This window comes from Elephas maximus, chromosome 1 (assembly GCF_024166365.1).
Source record: "Elephas maximus indicus isolate mEleMax1 chromosome 1, mEleMax1 primary haplotype, whole genome shotgun sequence".
NCBI lineage: Eukaryota > Metazoa > Chordata > Mammalia > Proboscidea > Elephantidae > Elephas > Elephas maximus.
The window spans coordinates 3,461,189-3,478,982 of NC_064819.1; the positions used below are offsets into that span (position 1 = coordinate 3,461,189).

At 40.4% G+C, this 17,794-nt stretch overlaps 1 protein-coding gene across 6 annotated transcripts in view; it reads right to left on the reverse strand.

Moving 5' to 3' along the window:
• ZBTB20 (zinc finger and BTB domain containing 20) overlaps positions 1-17,794 on the reverse strand; it is a 356,126-nt gene that overhangs the window by 197,762 nt on the left and 140,570 nt on the right. For all 6 annotated transcript variants that reach the window (XM_049891897.1, XM_049891354.1, XM_049888355.1 and 3 more), the window contains one exon: positions 4,950-4,985. In XM_049891897.1, coding sequence (XP_049747854.1) covers positions 4,950-4,951 — 2 coding nt within the window. In that variant the 5' untranslated portion in view covers positions 4,952-4,985. The remainder of the gene's footprint in view (positions 1-4,949; positions 4,986-17,794) is intronic.

The window sequence follows — 17,794 nt, forward strand, 5'->3', positions numbered from 1 at the left end:
GATGGTTCCTGACGGGAGAGTAGCAGCTGACAGTGAGAGAAAAGGTTAAATAGGTGTGTCCCTGAGATGTGTATCAGTACAAGTCTGGAGATATATATATACAGATAGTGGAGCTTGAGCTATCTTGTGCAGTGGTTTCATTTTAGTTAATGCACTCTGCCATTTTCCCTTAAGTATAAGCAAATCATGGTCTGATAGGTAAAAAGACTAAGAGAAAGGCAAGCAGAGGGACATTTAAGGAGGTAATATTCCTGGCTGTAGTAAAGTCGGTGTGTGAAGTGTTTTGATTCCCTGAATTAGTCAAAAGATCATTGGAAAAAAACACAGCTACTACAACCACAGGGGAAAAAAAATCGAGGTGGAAGGGTCCTGAAAATGGTGTCTGCGAAATAAAAGATAGTGAATATTTTAAAGATCACCGAATTTAATTTATTCAACCTAAATGCATAAAAGTACAGGTGGGGACATTATTTATGCAGGTATATGCAAATCACTCTATAAAATAGGCAAAGTCCTTCTGCTTTTTATAAGTTGCCAAGGTGGTTCCTGATATTTTAAAAGCTATACACCTTTACTGTAATTTCCTAAGAGTTGGAATCCCTCTGTTGGAATCACAGACATTGTCAAAGCAAGTTTATTTTTTTTTTCTCTCCTCTGGGACATTTACAAGACTCTCATAACCATCACAAAAAGAGTGGTTTCCACAGAGATGTGACTGGAAAAATCCCCTGAAAATTGCTGAGGAGCAAGTCACAATGTTCAAAGCAGAGAACACAGGCTTAGAAAACATGAACCCATTTGACCTCTCGAATTTAGTACAGTGAATTCCTGAGCTCTGAAACATGGGGCCCGGCTGTGCATGCCATATTGATGCTACAAGACTGGCAGTGGGTTGGCTGTGCCATGGTCTATTTCAAACTCCTTCACAGTGCCCAGCGTTGCGTGTTCCCAGATGACATTTGGTTGGCAGAAGCTGGGCCTCCAAAGCTGGCAGTCTGGAATGCGGCCCACTGTGTTTTGACAAACATATAATTGACCATCTGATCACCAGCCTCCGTCCTGCACTCAGGTCCCTGGAGGGACCCAGGCTTTCAGTAGGTCCCTACTCCTTGTCTTGTTCATCTTCTCAAAGCTTACTCAGAAAGCAACATAGAGAAGACTTAAACATGCTCACACACATCCTCCCATTTGCAAAAGAGAACCTGGGACATAAGACATAGCTGTGGAAAATTTCCTTTCAATTGTCCTGGCAGCCCAAAATGAACAAGAGAAATGCACACTTATGGTGAACTCTAATTCAGCGAAAAGGAATGAATATAGCACTGAGTTGTTTCAACACCCGTCTGTGCAGAAGCTGCAATTCAGTTCAATGGCATGGAACTTCTGCTTAGCAAAGGCAGCAGTGGGAACATGACAGGAAATCGGGGCCTAGATTGACTTTAGGGGGACATTATTAAGACATTGCTTCATTTTTAAGGGAAAGAAGAGGAAAGCAGGACCCTGGGAATATCTTCTCCTCATGGGTCTGCCCTTCCCCCATGCCCTCTCTGAGCAGAAAGATGACACATCTCTGAAAACCTGTAGGCAGTGGCCCTGATTGTGCTGCAGGACTGTGCTCCATGGAGCTCAGGGTGAGGTCTCTGGTGAAGTGCCCATAAACATGTATTTTGGTCTGAAATTTGGTCCCACATAACACATTAGCCTTTCTCCTAGAAGGCAAGGATTGATACACTGGGCCAAGATAGGCTGGAATCATGCAAATGTCAGGTCTATTTCCATACTACCAAATAGCCTCTTCTCTCCCTTCCCACCCTCACTGCCCAGTTCTTCACCTTTAACCTGGTCTCCTTATTTTCATAATGCCACCAGAGAGGTCTATTTAAAACATAAGTCTGTTGAAAGTTTGTCAAAGCCCCTTTGAGCCTGCAGGATCAAGTCCAAACTCCTCTGCATGGCATACAAGGTCTTCCATAATCTGACTCCTCCCTACTTTCCAACCTCATCTCCCAGTGCTCCCCGTCAACCCCCATACTCAGCCACACTGGGCTACTCAGTCCTCTGTAGCTGGCTGCTCTTTGAGGTAGCTTGCCTTTGGAAATGCTCTTGCTTTCTTCCTAACTATGATCCCCTTTTCTTTCTCCTCTCCCTCATCCATCTGGTAAACTTCAATTCATTTTTTTTGACTTGAAGACCCAGCTTGGGCACCTCTACACAATGCAAGTGGGCACTTCTTTGTTTCCTTTGAGACGTCTTGTATATGGACCCATTCCAGCACTTATCACACGGTATGGTCTTTATTTACTTATTTGTCTCCTCTGGGTACCAGGCTGCGAGTGCCTTAATAATAGGGAACATTTCTTACTGGTCTTTAAGTTCCCAGGACCAAGCATATGGACTAGCATGCCATAAATATGTGTTGACCAAATAAAAGTCTGTGCATAATGATTAATCAAAACTAAAGCAAATAGCATTATTAGCTCCTACTCCATCCTATAGGGTCGCTATGAGTAGGAATTGACTCAACGGCAGTGGGTTTATATGGGTGGTAGGAGTCTATTAGCAATCTAATGAAGGCAGAAGGTCCCAGCAGTAAAGCGCTTTCTGATGGTTATCACAGGAGCTTATGATGGGCTGGGATGAAAGCAGGAGGAAGGGATAGATACCATGATGGAAGAATGACTTTTTAACAAAGAATGCCATGGAAGCAGTGAATTATCACCCTTTTCAACACTTAGTTTTAAATACTGCAAGGTCCTGTCCTGAACATGAGTCTGAGTCTGAACTGCAGAGAGAGGTCTAAGTTAGAACTCGGTACCCCAAATAGGGCAAGACTGGGCTACATGCTTCAAGGCAGCATGACACGTTATGGAGGCCTCTCCTAGATTATACTGAAGAGTAATGGAATGGAAATTCCTGGGGTACAGTCTGGTAGCTATTCAGTCCCTGCTGAAGTCTGGGTCAAACGAAGACTGAGACATTGGACTAAATGCAGTGCTGAGGAGAGAAGGCGGGCAGAACTCCCCCTGGCCAGAAGAGGCAACTGAAGAAGTGGAAAGAATATCAGAGTTAGAAGGCCTGGGGTGCTCATGTTCTGACCTGTTCCCAAGGAACTTTTCCTTTAGATGGGCCCCTGGGGTACTGTCCCTGGAGTCATCAGTGTGTCTTGGGGCCTCTGAGGATAGCAAGACTGTCGAAGGCCCTGTCATTCTAATAGACATAGGGCAGCCTCAGAATTTGCAACAATCCAAGAAAGCATGAATCCTGGCCCAGGGATGGGTACACAAATGGGCTGTAAGCTCATTCCGCATCACCCTCCCAGCCTGATCTCTGGTTAGAAAAGTAGAACTGTCTAGAAGCTGCTCGGCTGATGGCTGGTATAACATAGACTCAGCTTCGCATTTTCCTATGAGCCAGAGACAGCTTTTCAATGACATTTTTTCTCTCAAAGGTCTGCCCCTCAATTTCTAATCTGTGACACAGGTCTCCAGTCCCCTGTACAGCTCGTGGCTGAGGCTCGTCCTATAGTGCTGACGTCATAATAGCTGAGCACTGCTGACTCATCCCTGGTGACGTGAGGATTCATGCCTTGTCTAACACAGAGCTATTATGTGAACTGTTTTTACACAAAAGAACTGTAACAAAAATGATTTGCCAGTCAGAGGGCTAGATATACGCAGTGCTAGGTAACTGAAGGGAGGGAGGTAGAGACGTAAAGTGGTAACCAGAAGCAAGCACACTGACATCCTCTTAGGCACAGACAGACCCACTCTGTCAACACCGAGAATAACCAGACTTGTCAGGGGTAGGTAGGACCCACCCCTGTTGGATAATGCATCACATGCAGCATACTCTTTGGGGGCTTTAATTAATCTCCTTTCTCTGTCAAATAAATGTCATGTTAGACCTCAGCCTTAGCAGCCTTTGGAGGATTCTGCTTCCTTAAATATATTTGCCACTAGCTTCTAGGAACGCTAGTGGAAGCCAAACACAAGTAAAAGAGCAACGAGAACCCTCTTTCTGACTACATTTCAGACGAAATAGCTCGGAGGGAGGATCAGTGACGTAAGGCATTCTCTTGTGAATAAGGGGCAGAGTGGGAGAAACGGCTGGAAGAATGCCCATTTATTTATCACACTAGGAGACTGTCACTCCCTACAGTATCTCTCAGGTAGTATCTCATGTGTTGGCTTCGCATATTTGAGTTCTTTGCCCCAGAACCTCTTTCAAGCAGCTCAAAGTATAATTTACCCCAAACCATTCAGTGTAGCTTGGTTTGCGCTTTAAATAATGAATGTCCTTTCTTTTCATCTGAAATCATGTTTGCTTTTTTTTTTTTCCCTCCCAAATGATTTCCCATCTTTTCTAAACAAGAATGGTACATTTCATAAACCTACTGGCACATGTAAATCCCGGATTTCTTTTTTTCCTCTGGACTTTATGATTTTGCCCACAAAAAATCAGCCCATTTACTTCTCCGTCTTGTACTTCTTAATAAAGGATATTAGATATTTTGTCTAATAAATAAAAGTTCTCATTTGGAAGTTAAAATTAAAAACTATTGAACCTAGGGATGGGTGCCTAGCTGAACAATAAATAATCGTCCATTGATTGACAGTGAGCTAAAGGCCCAGCTGTTGCTGGTATCTGGCTGGAGAACATCAGCCACAGTTTATTAGGGCAGAAACTTCTGCAAAGAGCAGCTGCAGCTGGGGAAAAGGCAATCTTTCTCTAAGTACAGAGTGGCTGGGGCTGCAGGTCTTTTCAGTCACTTTTATGGATGGCAACCACCACTACCACCACCAACATCAACCTCAAACACAAAAGAAGCTGGAAAACATACCAAAGAAGTGCTCGAAACCATAACAAAGTCAACTTGAAAACATGCCAGTAGAGACCAAAATTTCTCAAATATGACACTCTGTCAAAGGTAATGAAACATGTTTACTTACATGAAGAGGGCAGGCTACAGACTGATGGTCAAGGAACTGAAAATCAAAGAAAAAACAAGGAATTAAAAATCAACCAAATGATACCGTGGGAAGAAGGAAAGCAAATTTAAAGATAAATGGAACTGGCTGATCCTAAAGGACCGGTAGTAAGAACCCAGTTTTGTCACCTATAGCCCCAAAAGAAAGGAGATTCAGCCTCATAAAAGTTTTCCAAAGGTGTGACCTCCTGCTACAATGACACAGTACTCACCAGCATAAGGAGGGCCAACAGATGAGTATCGGAGCTGCGTTGTACAATACCGTAGCCAATAGCCACATTTGTCTACTTAAATTGAAATTAATTAGCATTTAATAAAAATTAATAAAAGTTCAGTTTGGAAGTCATACTAGCCACATTTCAAACGTTCAGCAGCCACATGTGGCTAGCAGCTGGCTTACTGGACAGCACAGACACAGAATATTTCTACCATTGCAGAAAGTTCTACTTCTATCATTGCAGAAATTTCTATTGGACAGCCCTGACTAGAATAGATAAAAGCTCTACTGTGTAGTGCATGATTAATTTTCGCCTAACAAAGATGAGTCAAACTCTGATAAACTTTAGCTCTTTTAAGGGTAAATTTAGTCTGGACAAGTTCAACACTGCCATGCACCGTTAACCTTCAGTAGGTCAGCCTTGGTGCTTCGGCTTCCCTTTCTCATACTGCCTCCTCTACCAGTTTTCATCAGCCTAGTAATGTCCTCACCATAGTGGGAAATAATCTGATAAATGATCTTAAACTAAAAAATTTACCCCACAAAACATATTTCTAATGATGGGCATTTCAGGAATCAGGCATAAAGTCGTTGTTTGGGAGACATTGACCTCAAGAGTTTCTTGTTCTGCCGTTAATCCAATAATTCTCCTTTGAAATCTTCAAATAACAATTCAAGTAAGCTATTATAGGACTGGCCTACCCATCATTGTATTGATAGCTTATCTCGTAGAAGGATAAAATGGGAAATAATAGAAGATCCACAAGAAATTAATAAACCAAAGAAGGATGCTGAGAAAACCCTCCCCACTAAACCATATCAAGGACTTAATATATGAAACGCTTGTCTTTCTGACTCCGTCATTTTAACCACTTCATATAAGGCCTCCAGAGGCATGTAAAACAAACTTTACTAAAGGACATCAAGAAGAAGGATCTGATAAAATATTTAGCACACAAGAAGGCTAAAGCAGGGAAACCGAAATTAAAGACTCTTCACTTTTCAGAATGAATGCATCATTCATTTACATGAATGAACTTCTACAATGGTGAATTTTCTGGATCATTCTAGACACAGTGGACATTCCCCCAAAAGACATTGTCTTCCATTTATGGCCAATGTGAAACGCTCCCATTCAAACACGGTTGGAAATGATGGCGCTCTCCTCCGTGGACCAGAAGAGTATGTATGACAATCTGCAGCCTGAGTCAGAGAGCACGTGAACACGAGAGAGGCTGGGGTCTCCAATGCTTTCAAATTGTTTCACAAAATTGATGAGTTCAATGAGATTTTTAAGCAAGATAATTAGATTATATATGATTCGTTGGAAGTACATATAAATCTGAAATAAAAAAAAAAAAAAGAGACTGACTAGTCTTCAAAGACTTTAAAGCTCTAAGTTTTCCTATCTTCAGGTCTCTATAAGCCAGTATGATGTTGGACTATTGTACTGATATATTCTCTCTCTCTACCTCTCTTTCTCTTCTTTTATCTCTCTCATGCCCTTCCTTTTGTTTCTCTCTCTTTTTTTTGAGTTTAATTTCCCTCCCAACCCGTTGAGAAAAAGGAAAGGATATTAATAGCTATTTTCTCTAGAATACGTTCAGTTATCATTTTTCTCTTTGTGTTAGAAACTCAATAACTCTCAATAATATATTATACTCTTCTTTACCTATACTTAGCATTTCCTATGTTCTTATGTCTAAGCAGTACGTTTCTTCTCAAAAATTCAAGGATCATTTAGACATAAATGTTAATAAGTCAAAATTAAAATTTTGATGTGATCATAGGAGATCAACGTAAATTGTGCCCCGATTGACCAATACACCCAAGGTCTGGAATGAAAACTATCCTTTCTGGATGTTAAATGCTGCACAGGCTATCAATGATAGGAATCCAAGACAGAGAGAAAAATCACAGTATGTGTGTCACAGTCTAAGACAAACTAAAGCCAAACGAAATTGAAGATTGTATTGGCTATAATTGTTATCTTTACATATTAGTGAAAAACCATAATACCAAGCCCAAATTGAATGCTAAAGCTAAAAATTTAATCTCAAAGTTTTTCTACAATTCATAACCGTTCATAAATGTCGGAAGACCCGTACTTCTTGATTGAATTACAATTTGCTATGCAATTTTGAGAATATGTTTTAATCTACATAGATTTATTTTTGCTCAGTTCAAATTATTATTTTATTGATATGTGCCCTTTCTAAGTGGTATTCACCGTGTATGTCTCCAAGTTGTTTTCACCTGAAATGAATTCTAATAGCTTCGCATGAGATTAAAAATTTTGCATTAAAAGCTCTAGGTTCAAAGTCCAAATATCTAACAAAGAATGTAAAAATATAAGCTGAAGTAATTCAGAACATTGACATGGGGGAGGGGACAAGAGCAGAGAGAGGGAAAGTAATGGCAACCTGCAGTGATGGAGTCTAATCTTAGCTTTATGACATCTGACTGGAATTATTGCACAGTGTCAATCTCCCAGGAACTAAAAGTATTATTAATTGCAACTTTAAAGATTATTCAGTTCTAATTTCAATTTTTGAAAAGTTCTAGAGCAGTAGTTTTGAACATCTTGAGGAGATCCAGACCCCTGTCAGGACCCCTCTCCCCAGAAAACACCTCAAAAACATCAGAGACAACAGAGCTCCTGGTGTGGGGTATATCTCTGTGTGTGGCTAGAGACCCCTTTAAAGGCTTCCCAGACTTTACTTCCTAACAACAGCAACAACAAAACCCACTGCTACTGGGTTGATTCCGACTCATAGCAACTCTGTGTCCTTCACAGTTTCCTTTAAAAAGTCCATAGAGCCTTTGCCACAATTGGGCAGAGAAATAGGAAGCAGAGAAGTGATTGTAAGAGTTACTATTCACTAAGGACCTTCTGTAGTTTCAGGCATCCTGCTTAGAGAATACTTCTCAAATCTTTATAGGGGTACACCCAGAGATGGGTGGCAGTTTCGGGGAGCATGCAGAGGCACAAAACAAGTAATAAAGGCATGGCTGTCTTCCTAGATGGTCAGTTGTGGGCATGTCTTTTAAATTGTGATTTGTTCACGCATTCACTTAGCCAATGACTACTGCTTGGATGTTATAGAAGAAGCAACGCAGGTACTGTTTCTTGGCCTCATGGAACTCCCAGTTTAGTGGAGCAAACACAAATATATTGGGCAGTAGAATGTAAAACCCACATGTATGTTGACGATGAAACCTGAACCCTCACTGAAAAGCCTTGTCTGTGGCAGGCTGCATTCGGCTATGTCCCAGGCACCCTAACATGAGAAGCCCCTAACTAGAAGAGTTTGAGAATCCACATTAATAGTATATTTTCATTAATATTTAATGTACGTGTTTACATTTAACGGTATAACGTTTAATTGTATAACCATTAACATTTAATCCTCACTGTTGTTGTTTTGGTTGTTGTTAGATGCTGTCAAGTGTATTTCAACGCACGGTGACCCCATGTGTGCAGAGTAGAACGGCTCCATGGGGTTTTCAAGGCTGTGACCCCTTGGAAGAAGTTTGCCAGGCCTTTCTTCCAAGGTGTCTCTGGGTGGGTTTGAACTGCCAACCTTTTGGCTAGTAGTTGAGTGCTTAACTGTTTGTACCACCAGGGACTCTATTAATCCTCACGGTTGTTGTTAGGTTCCATCGAGCCCATTGTAACTCAGAGCAAACCCACTCACAACAGAACGAAACACTGCCTAGTCCTGTGCCATCCTCACAATTGTTGCTATGTTTGAGCCCATTGTTGCAGCCACTGTGTCAATCCATCTCGTTGAGGGTCTTTCTCTTTTTCCCTGACCCTCTACCTCACTGAGCATGATGTCCATTTCTAGGGACTGGTCCCTCCTGATAACATGTCCAAAGTAAGTGAGACAAAGTTTAGCCATCCCTACTTCTAAGAAGCCCTGGTGGGCAGTGGTTAAGCGTTATGCTGATAACTGAAAGGTCAGTGGTTCAAACCCAGCAGCAGCTCCTCGGGAGAAAGACGTAGCAGTCTGCTTTCATAAAGATTACAGCCTTGGTATTTTGTCTTGTAGAATCACTATAATTCAGAATCAACTCGATGAGGATGAGTTTTTTTTTTTTTTTTAATTCTCACTACAAGTGTCAAATACTGTTAATTACAATTGACTAGAGGAAAAAAAAGGGAGATTTGAGAAATTGGGAAATTTACCCCAAATCACATAGCTGCTGGGATCTGACTGTAAGTCTGTACCATTCCAAAGGCTACATATTTTTAATCACTAAATTCCACTTACGCTAGGTGTTTTCCACGCCGTGTTTCCACTGAAATCTGTCTCATTTGGGATTTACGGGCTAGTTTAAGCTTCTACTTTGGAAGGAGACAGGTTTGGCTTGATGTGCATTCTAAATATTTCGCAGTGGTAAGGGAGAGCTATTATTATACCCATTTAATGGTGAGGAAGCTGAGCTACTTGCCAGCTGAGGTATCTGGCTGGGTTAAAAACAGAATCCAGGTCTCGTCTCCCATTCCTCTTGACTAACTCCAAGCTTAGATATTGGTGCTGTCCAAGTGCTTTTCTGCACATGGCATTCACATGATAAAGAGGGAGACAAACTTTGCTAAGAGAAAACAATAATATAGCACCACAGAAAACAGAAAATAAGTAACCATAACACACACAAAAATTGGTTGCTTTTTGCATTGTGAAGAGAAAAGGGAGCACCTACTCATCCCAGATGAATCAGAAAATTAGAATGTGTCAGAGCACTGATGACAGAGCTGAGGAATTCGGATGAGCTGAAGTTCAATGCTTATCCTTCTGTCCAAAGGCACTACCTGGTCTGACAACAGGACAGGAATGACCGCTGAGGCGTGCCTTTGTTATTACCACTCTTTTTTCTTCAACTACTCTGTCAGGAAGTTAGGTGGATTTCTCTCTTTGTTTTCTGTGAAAACGTTTGAAAATTCCTTTAATGTTGTAGAACTATTGCGTTAAGTAATTCTTATGTGTGGGAGTCATTCCAAATAGGAGGATGAAGATTTTTTTACCTTATTGATTTTCCTAATACGTTTCTGGCTTCCCGTGTTTTCAAAGGACCAGGCACTATTGGAGTTTTAGATTCATACGTCTCTTAGAATAAGTGCCAGCTTCATGGGTTCCTGTCAATTGATATTCCATCTTCACTTTGGATACATAATTTCCTTTATCTGACAGATTCAAGACGTTTTATGCTAGATTTAATGACATTTCCCATACCCTGAATTTGGGAGTTTTTAAAAAATTCTCTATTGTCTGTCTCGCAAAAAGTTTACAAGGTGAACTCAGATGGAAGGGTTATTCAGACGTGTATATATAGTATGTACAATATCCCATTAGGTACTCTGGGGGGTCTCCGGCAGACCAACTTGTTGAAGCATTTTCGTTCCTTTTGGTCAGTTCTAAGAAGACTATGTTGTTTTTAGGTGCCATACAGTTGAATTTCGACTCATAGCAACCCCATGTGACAGAGTAGAACTGCCCCATAGGGCTTTCTAGGCTGTAATCTTTACGGGAGCAGATTTCCAGGTCTTTCTCCTGTGAAGCTGCTGGGTGGGTTTGAACCACCAACCTTTCAGTTAGCAGCCAAGCCTTTATCCATTGTGTTACTATGCTACAAATGGTTATTCACATTTTGAGGTCTGTTTTTCAAGACCATATTATTTTGGATCTCTATCAAGAAAATAACGCGATGCCTTTCCTTTCCTTAAGATGCTATGATAACAACCCTAAAGGACTTCTGTCTTCAAAAATTTAGATGATAAAATAACGATCAACCCAGAGAAGATTAAAAAACCAAAGTTCAGCAGTCGGGTCTAGGACTGTTTCTGAGCCTAAGACATGGCTGAGATACAATCCGTCACCTACCCTGCTCCATACAAGTCCTCCTTATCCTTGCTGATCCTTACAGGTGTTGTATCTGAGACTAGAATGCAGTGAAACCAACAGTGCTGTGAGGAGTGGCAGGATAGGGCTGGAGGTGGTATCAGGGGCTAGATTTAATACATTTAAGATGATTTCTTGTAGCTCCAGAAGTAGACCCAACTCTTTAGCATGACATTCATAAGCCCTTTACGATCTGTTCCAAACAACTCTTCCCTTCATATTTCAAACTCCTCAAGTTGTAGTTTTGTGGATTCCAAATGGATTGGTGTACCAGTGTCTTTACCTACAGTAAACTGATATCCTTTAAGAGATGTTGAAAAGGTCTGATGTTGTTATCACATGCACCAATCAATTAGAGGCATTTGGTCATAACGCTACACATGGCCTGCTATTAATATCATTTGATACAAAAAGATCCAACTGTGCTTATTATAGGGCAAATTCACCCCAGCACCCCTCAGTATATAAACACAGAAGACAGCGTGTAAGTGGTACAGAGACTTTGGAATAAATGCAGGCACAACAGGAGAAAGAAGTGCCCAGATCAGTGGGAACAGAAGACCGTCTTAACTCAAATGGTTTCCTCAAACCATCACAGATATATGCAAAAGGAAGAATTATGACACAAAATTTATACCAAGTACTTGCACCCAATAATATGTTAGATGCTAAACCAAGAGGACAACATGGGCATGATCTGCGCTTTAAGACTTAGAAAGTTTCCTCTGATAGATTGGAAAATGTTACTTTGGTGCTTGCCACCACCATTTGCTAAAGAGCACCCAAGACTCTTCACAATTTGGTCTCAATCCACCTCCCTAGTTTTTTGCTTGCTTGTTTTTCCCATCACTGCCTCCTTACATAGTGTCACAGGCTGTTTGCTCCTCCCTAGTCAGTCCACAGACATCTATGTCTCTGAGCCTTGCAAAAGTTTCAAAGATCATCTCTAAGGGCCTCCCTCCTAGAAAGTCTTCCCAGTCTGTCTTTCTCACTCCTTGGAAGCCTAAGAACATTTTGTTTGCATGGCTCTCGTAGCACTTACTACATCAGTCTATAATCTGTATCCTATCCACTATCTCTCCCCCTGGGCTGTGAGCCCCTTGAGGGCAGGAGCTGTGTGTTACACACACTTGAATCTCGCAAGCCTAGCACAGTATCTTACACATAACACTCCAATGTTGTTGACTAAATGCCGTCTCTTTTAGGAGACAAAGGTGATAGAAAAAAGTCGTTAAATCGGTAAATAAATAGCACCAGAGAGAGGTCAAAGAAAAGTGAATTTTGGTATATTTTAGGAGTGGGGCAAGATGAACGTTAAGATTAGGAAAACTGATGCTCTTTATTCTAGGTCTAGCCAACGCTGTGAGTCAGTTACTTTTTTTGGGAACAAGTTTCAACCTCAAGGTTAAATGAACACAAATGCTCTGTCCATCAGCATATAACGAAAAAGCAGTAGCTATTTCCAAATCGTCACAGTGAAATTAAAATATGCAGTGCCTTTCTCAGAGGCATCATATACAATAGAATTTTCAAAAATAGTTCCCTCTGCCACTCTGGTACAGAAAGAGCTAGAAAAACAAAAGTATATATTTAAGAAAACTGGGATAATTTAGCTTAAAGAAGAAAGCACTGAGATATGTCTTCATATTTTTCTGACTATCTGTAGAGTTTTTACAAAGATGAAAACGATCGATATTTTTATCTCTAGGGCAAAAGGCTATTAAACTGTCCAGTAAGAATTTCAGTTAAAATTCAAGATGAACGTCCTAAATGTGAAGGTGGTAAATAATAAAATAGCTTGCTAAAAGGGTTATGAAGTTTCTTTCTTCATAGCTCTTTAAAAATAGGAAAGATCATCATTTGTTTTGGATGGAATAAATACAGCTCTGCCTCCAGTCAGGAGAATGAATTCAATAACCTCTCTAGTCTCGTTTTGCTCTATGACTCTACAAAATCCTTTCAAATGCTGACCCTAAGAATTATATAGAACCCCAACACAGTTGAGTAAAATGCATTTTATAGTTTGACATGGGTGAGATGATACAGTCTATAAGTTATTAAATTCACAATAGTATATATGGTGCTTATGAATCAATTCAATTTGCAAAGTAAAACAAAATTGCAGTGAAACACACTTCAATCAACTATAGAAATAAAATAATGGTTAGCTAGAGTAAAACATTCTAACAAGTCGTTTTTTCATGTCTAAGAAGTTTATCTGAAGATATCATAAATCTGGTGTTGAAGATGTATATCAACTCAATCTCCAATTAAAAAAAAAAAAGTCCAGAAAATAATAAAAGAACTCACTATTACTTCCAGGACTGTCTTCAAAGACATCATGACAACCAGTGAACAATTCCTTTTAAGTGCCCAATATTGGTCCCATATGATTAAGACTGTAACAGACTCAGGGAGAGGCTGTAATGGAGGTGGCAAGATACTGGCTTTCTTGTCTATTTACCTGGCAGCTTTGGAGCTCAGCAGAAATGTCTATTACATACAGAGCACAGGGTTAGATGAATGGTTCCAATGACCTTGTCTGAACCAAATTCATTTAAAGCCATTTGCCACATTTCTTAAATAGAAGATGAGCCAATTCTATCTATGGCCCAGATTTGGCCTGAGTTACTGAACTATTGCCCAACTCTTTTAAGCAAAGCACTAACATGTACCAGTCAACAGCCAGCCCATAACAGAGGCAATACGAAGGTCAAAACACACACACATAAGAAATTGGCAGTACATGATGGAAGAAAACCATTTCTAAAGATGGACTTTGGCTACTAAAACCTTTTGAGTGTTATTCAACCTTTGTTGGGGGGGAAGAGTCAGTCCTGATGCAACTTGCGAAGATCCAGTGAAAAAAAGAGACTGAGAGAAATGTGCTTTTATTTTGTAACCCATTATTTTTATAAGAATACAAATCAAAGAGATAAACTATGCCAATTTCTTTATAGCTGACTTGTTACAGGATATTGTTCTAGTCTTCACTAATGACTTCTTTAGGTTGGTTATTACTGTAATTAGGAGCTGGGAGGATAAAGGCCTAAGACCTTTTAAAAGAAACATTTTGTTCAGTATCACTACAGAAAAAAAAGGCAGCATCAAGTTAACATTGACAAGCTAACTATGATAACGGTTGCTGCACACAGCCATTCCTTCTGCTGCTTCAAATGACACAGAAGTAATGCACAGCAAAGACGTCAAGCCAACCAAAAAATTGAGTTTTGAAACCCACCCACTGCCCTCGAGTCGATTCTGACGCATAGCGACCCTATAGGACAGAGTAGAACTGCCCCACAGAGTTTCCAAGGAGTGCCTGGTGGATTTGAACTGACGACCTCTTGGTTAGCAGCCATAGCACTTAGCCACTATGCCACCAGGGTTTCTGAGTTTTGAAAAGCTATGGCATAATAAGCTGATAGGCTAAGTTGTTAGGACTCATGAATCTTACCTTCGGCCTTCCCCGTTCTATCCCTCCTTATTTCCGTACCCACATTCCTTTCAACAGGCAGGTGAAGAAAAAGAAACAAAATGGGATGGGATAGCCTCTTTTGGGACACCCTCAGCCAGTTCTCCATCTCCCCCACCTTGCTCTCAGTCATCTCAATTTTACAAATTGAATGGTTTTCTGTAATAATCCCTCTGAGGGGAGCTTCTGTTTTCATCGCTGTCTCTACTTCTACAAGATCCAAATTCAGGCTTTTCCACAGGTAACGACGGAGGGATTTGGTTAGAGTGTGTTTGAGTATGGTGGCAATGGTGTGTTCTCTCCTGAACTCTTCAAAAATTCCAATTATACTGCAAGGGGATCAGCTGCTTCCCCACCTCATGAAGGCAATCTTGCTTATAGTTCAACTGCAAATAAAGATACAAACATAAACGTATGTACTATATACATGCTTCCTATCGAAAGTCATGAACATTTTGGGCCTTTCTGTCCATACTTTGTCTGTAGTGGTATCCCTACGGATATCAGACTCATTTAGGTAGAAACATAAAATATAAATGGTTTATACTAAAGCTTTATTAGCATAATCTTCATAAGTGTTTTTCTAATGGTTACTCTTTATTGGTTCCTGGCTCTTCATTACCATATGTTTGAGGAGACTTTTTTTTTTTTTTTACAATATATATTATACCTATACCTTTCGGTGTTAGAAAACCCTGCCAGTGAGATTTCCTCATAAATCCCTGGATTCTTGTACTCACCTACTAATAATCTAGGTATTGAGAAGGTTTTCTGTCTGCTCTTTAACCTCCCATTTCATGAAAGGATTAGATTGTAAACAACCTAGTGGGACTCCTTCAGGCCAAACCATGGCTGAGCTGATCTCGGCAGGCAGGGGACCCGTAGCAGTCCGTGAAACACCGTGAAACGCAATTATGAAAATAGAAAGGATCCACCTACACTTGCAGAAAGAAATTATGTTTATTTCCAAGATGAGACCTAGGAAACAAGGCGCATTAAAAGAACCTGAGCAACATAAGATTTTTAAAAGGGTCAGAGAAGGTAGATTTGTCAGGGCTTTCTTTTCAGTATCTGCACCAGACACTTTCAGGGAAATCCATTTGTCTATGACCAATGAAACTCACTGCACAAAAAGGGTCCTTTCTTGTATCCAAAGGATTCATAGCTTTCTTTTAATTTTCTAAGACTGCACAGGCACTGGCTGGTTTCTCCTGCATGATTTGGTCCTGAGGAAGTGACCACCCACTACTCCACAGAGCTAATTAATCCCATCCTCAGCATTTTTTTCCCCCATTTCAGACATCCATGCAATGATTTAAATGACCCAGCAGCCCCACGATAAGATTTTTTTTTCCTCCCGAGGAAAGTGTGGTAGTGGGAGGAACAGTGATGTATCTGTCCTGATTCAAACAGCAGTGTGGTCCTACTTACCAAATAGCATTTTATCAGAGGATACAGAGAGACTCAAAGGCATTGAATGAAACCCTTTCATGTCATTCACCCAACTTCCCACAGTTTTCATTTTAAATAACCAGTGTTGTTGTTGTTAGTTGCCATTGACTCATGGGGACCCTGACTCATGGTGACCCAGTTACAACAGGATTGGATGGTTCTGATTCATAGGGTTTTCACTGGCTGATTTTGGGAAGTAGATCACTAGGCCTTTCTTCCTAGTCAATCTTAGTCTGGAAGCTTCTCTGAAACCCGTTCAGTGTCATAGCGGCATGCAAGCCTACAATGACAGATAAGTAGTGGCCTCATTTGAAGTGCACTGGCTGGGAATTGAACCTGGTTCTCCTGCATAGAGGTAAGAATTCTACCACCTAATCACCACTGCCCTCAAATAATCAATGTTGTTATTAGGTGCCTTAGAGTCTGTCCCGACTCATAGCAACCCTATGTACAATAGGATGAAACACTGCCAGGTCCTGCGCCATCATCACAATTGTTGCTATATTTCAGCCCATCGTTGCAGCCAGTGTGTCAGTCCATCTCACTGAGGGTCTTCCTCTTTATTGCTGGCCCTCTACTTTACCAAGCATGATGTCCTTCTCTAGGGACTGGACCCTCCTGACAACATATCCAAAAGTACGTGAAACGAAGTCTCCCCATCCTTGCTTCTAAGTAGCATTCTGGCTGTACTTCTTCCAAGACAGATTAGTTCATTCTTCCAGCAGTCCATGGTATATTCAATATTCTTTGCCAACACCATAATTCAAAGGCATCAATTTTTCTTCAGTTTCCCTTATTCACTGGCCAGCTTTCACATGCATGGGAGGCAACTGAAAATACCATTGCTTGGGTCAGGCGCAACTTAGTCCTCAAAGTGACATCTTTGCTTTTCAACACTTTAAAGAGGTCTTTTACAGTGGATTTGCCCAATGCAATACATCATTTGATTTCTTGACTGCTGCTTCCATGGGCATTGATTGTGGATCCAAATAATCAATAACACATGATAAATACTGAGATAGAGAAGTCTGATCTATAACCAGATCATTAAAAAAAATCCCATTTTACAGGAAAAATTTTAAGGAAAAAGACCTACACCCTCCTTACCCACTTTAAATGACAGGCCAATGAAAAGAATGACATAACTCATCTTTTTTTTTTTTCATTTCAAGGAGCAGGCTCATTTTTTTTCAGATTTATTTTTGCAAAAGTCAATGCCTTGAAAACTCTAAGATGATCACTGTTTTCTAACTTTTCAAAAGAGAAAAAAAAAGTGAACATGATGATGGTGGGTGATTTAATGGAATCTGCTTGTCAGTGTGCTGACGCTGCCAAAGCTTTTACAGAACATGTCCACATGCTAAAAAAATACAAAATACTGTTAACATAATGTATATAGTGTAGAGTTTTTTTTTTATGGCAAAAGAAAGGAATATCATTCATTTAAACAGTCAGTATAAGGTTCTGTTAAAAACTTCCATGGAAAATCATAGAACTCTATCCTGGCCAGACAAATGGAGCCAGACAAGTTCTAGTTCTTGTTAGAAGCTATTGAATGAGCCATCAGAGTTAAAATGTCTGTCTTCTGTGGTACATGATAGAAAAATTCTGGGCTATTTCTCTCAGTTCTACTAGTACGTGGCTTCAGAGTTTTTGAGATTTATTCATAAATGGGCAAGACAATGACCTCTTCTGCATGCCCGATCTTAGGAAAACTATCAGATGCTACCTGTTTCCAAAAGCTTGTGTGGCAAATT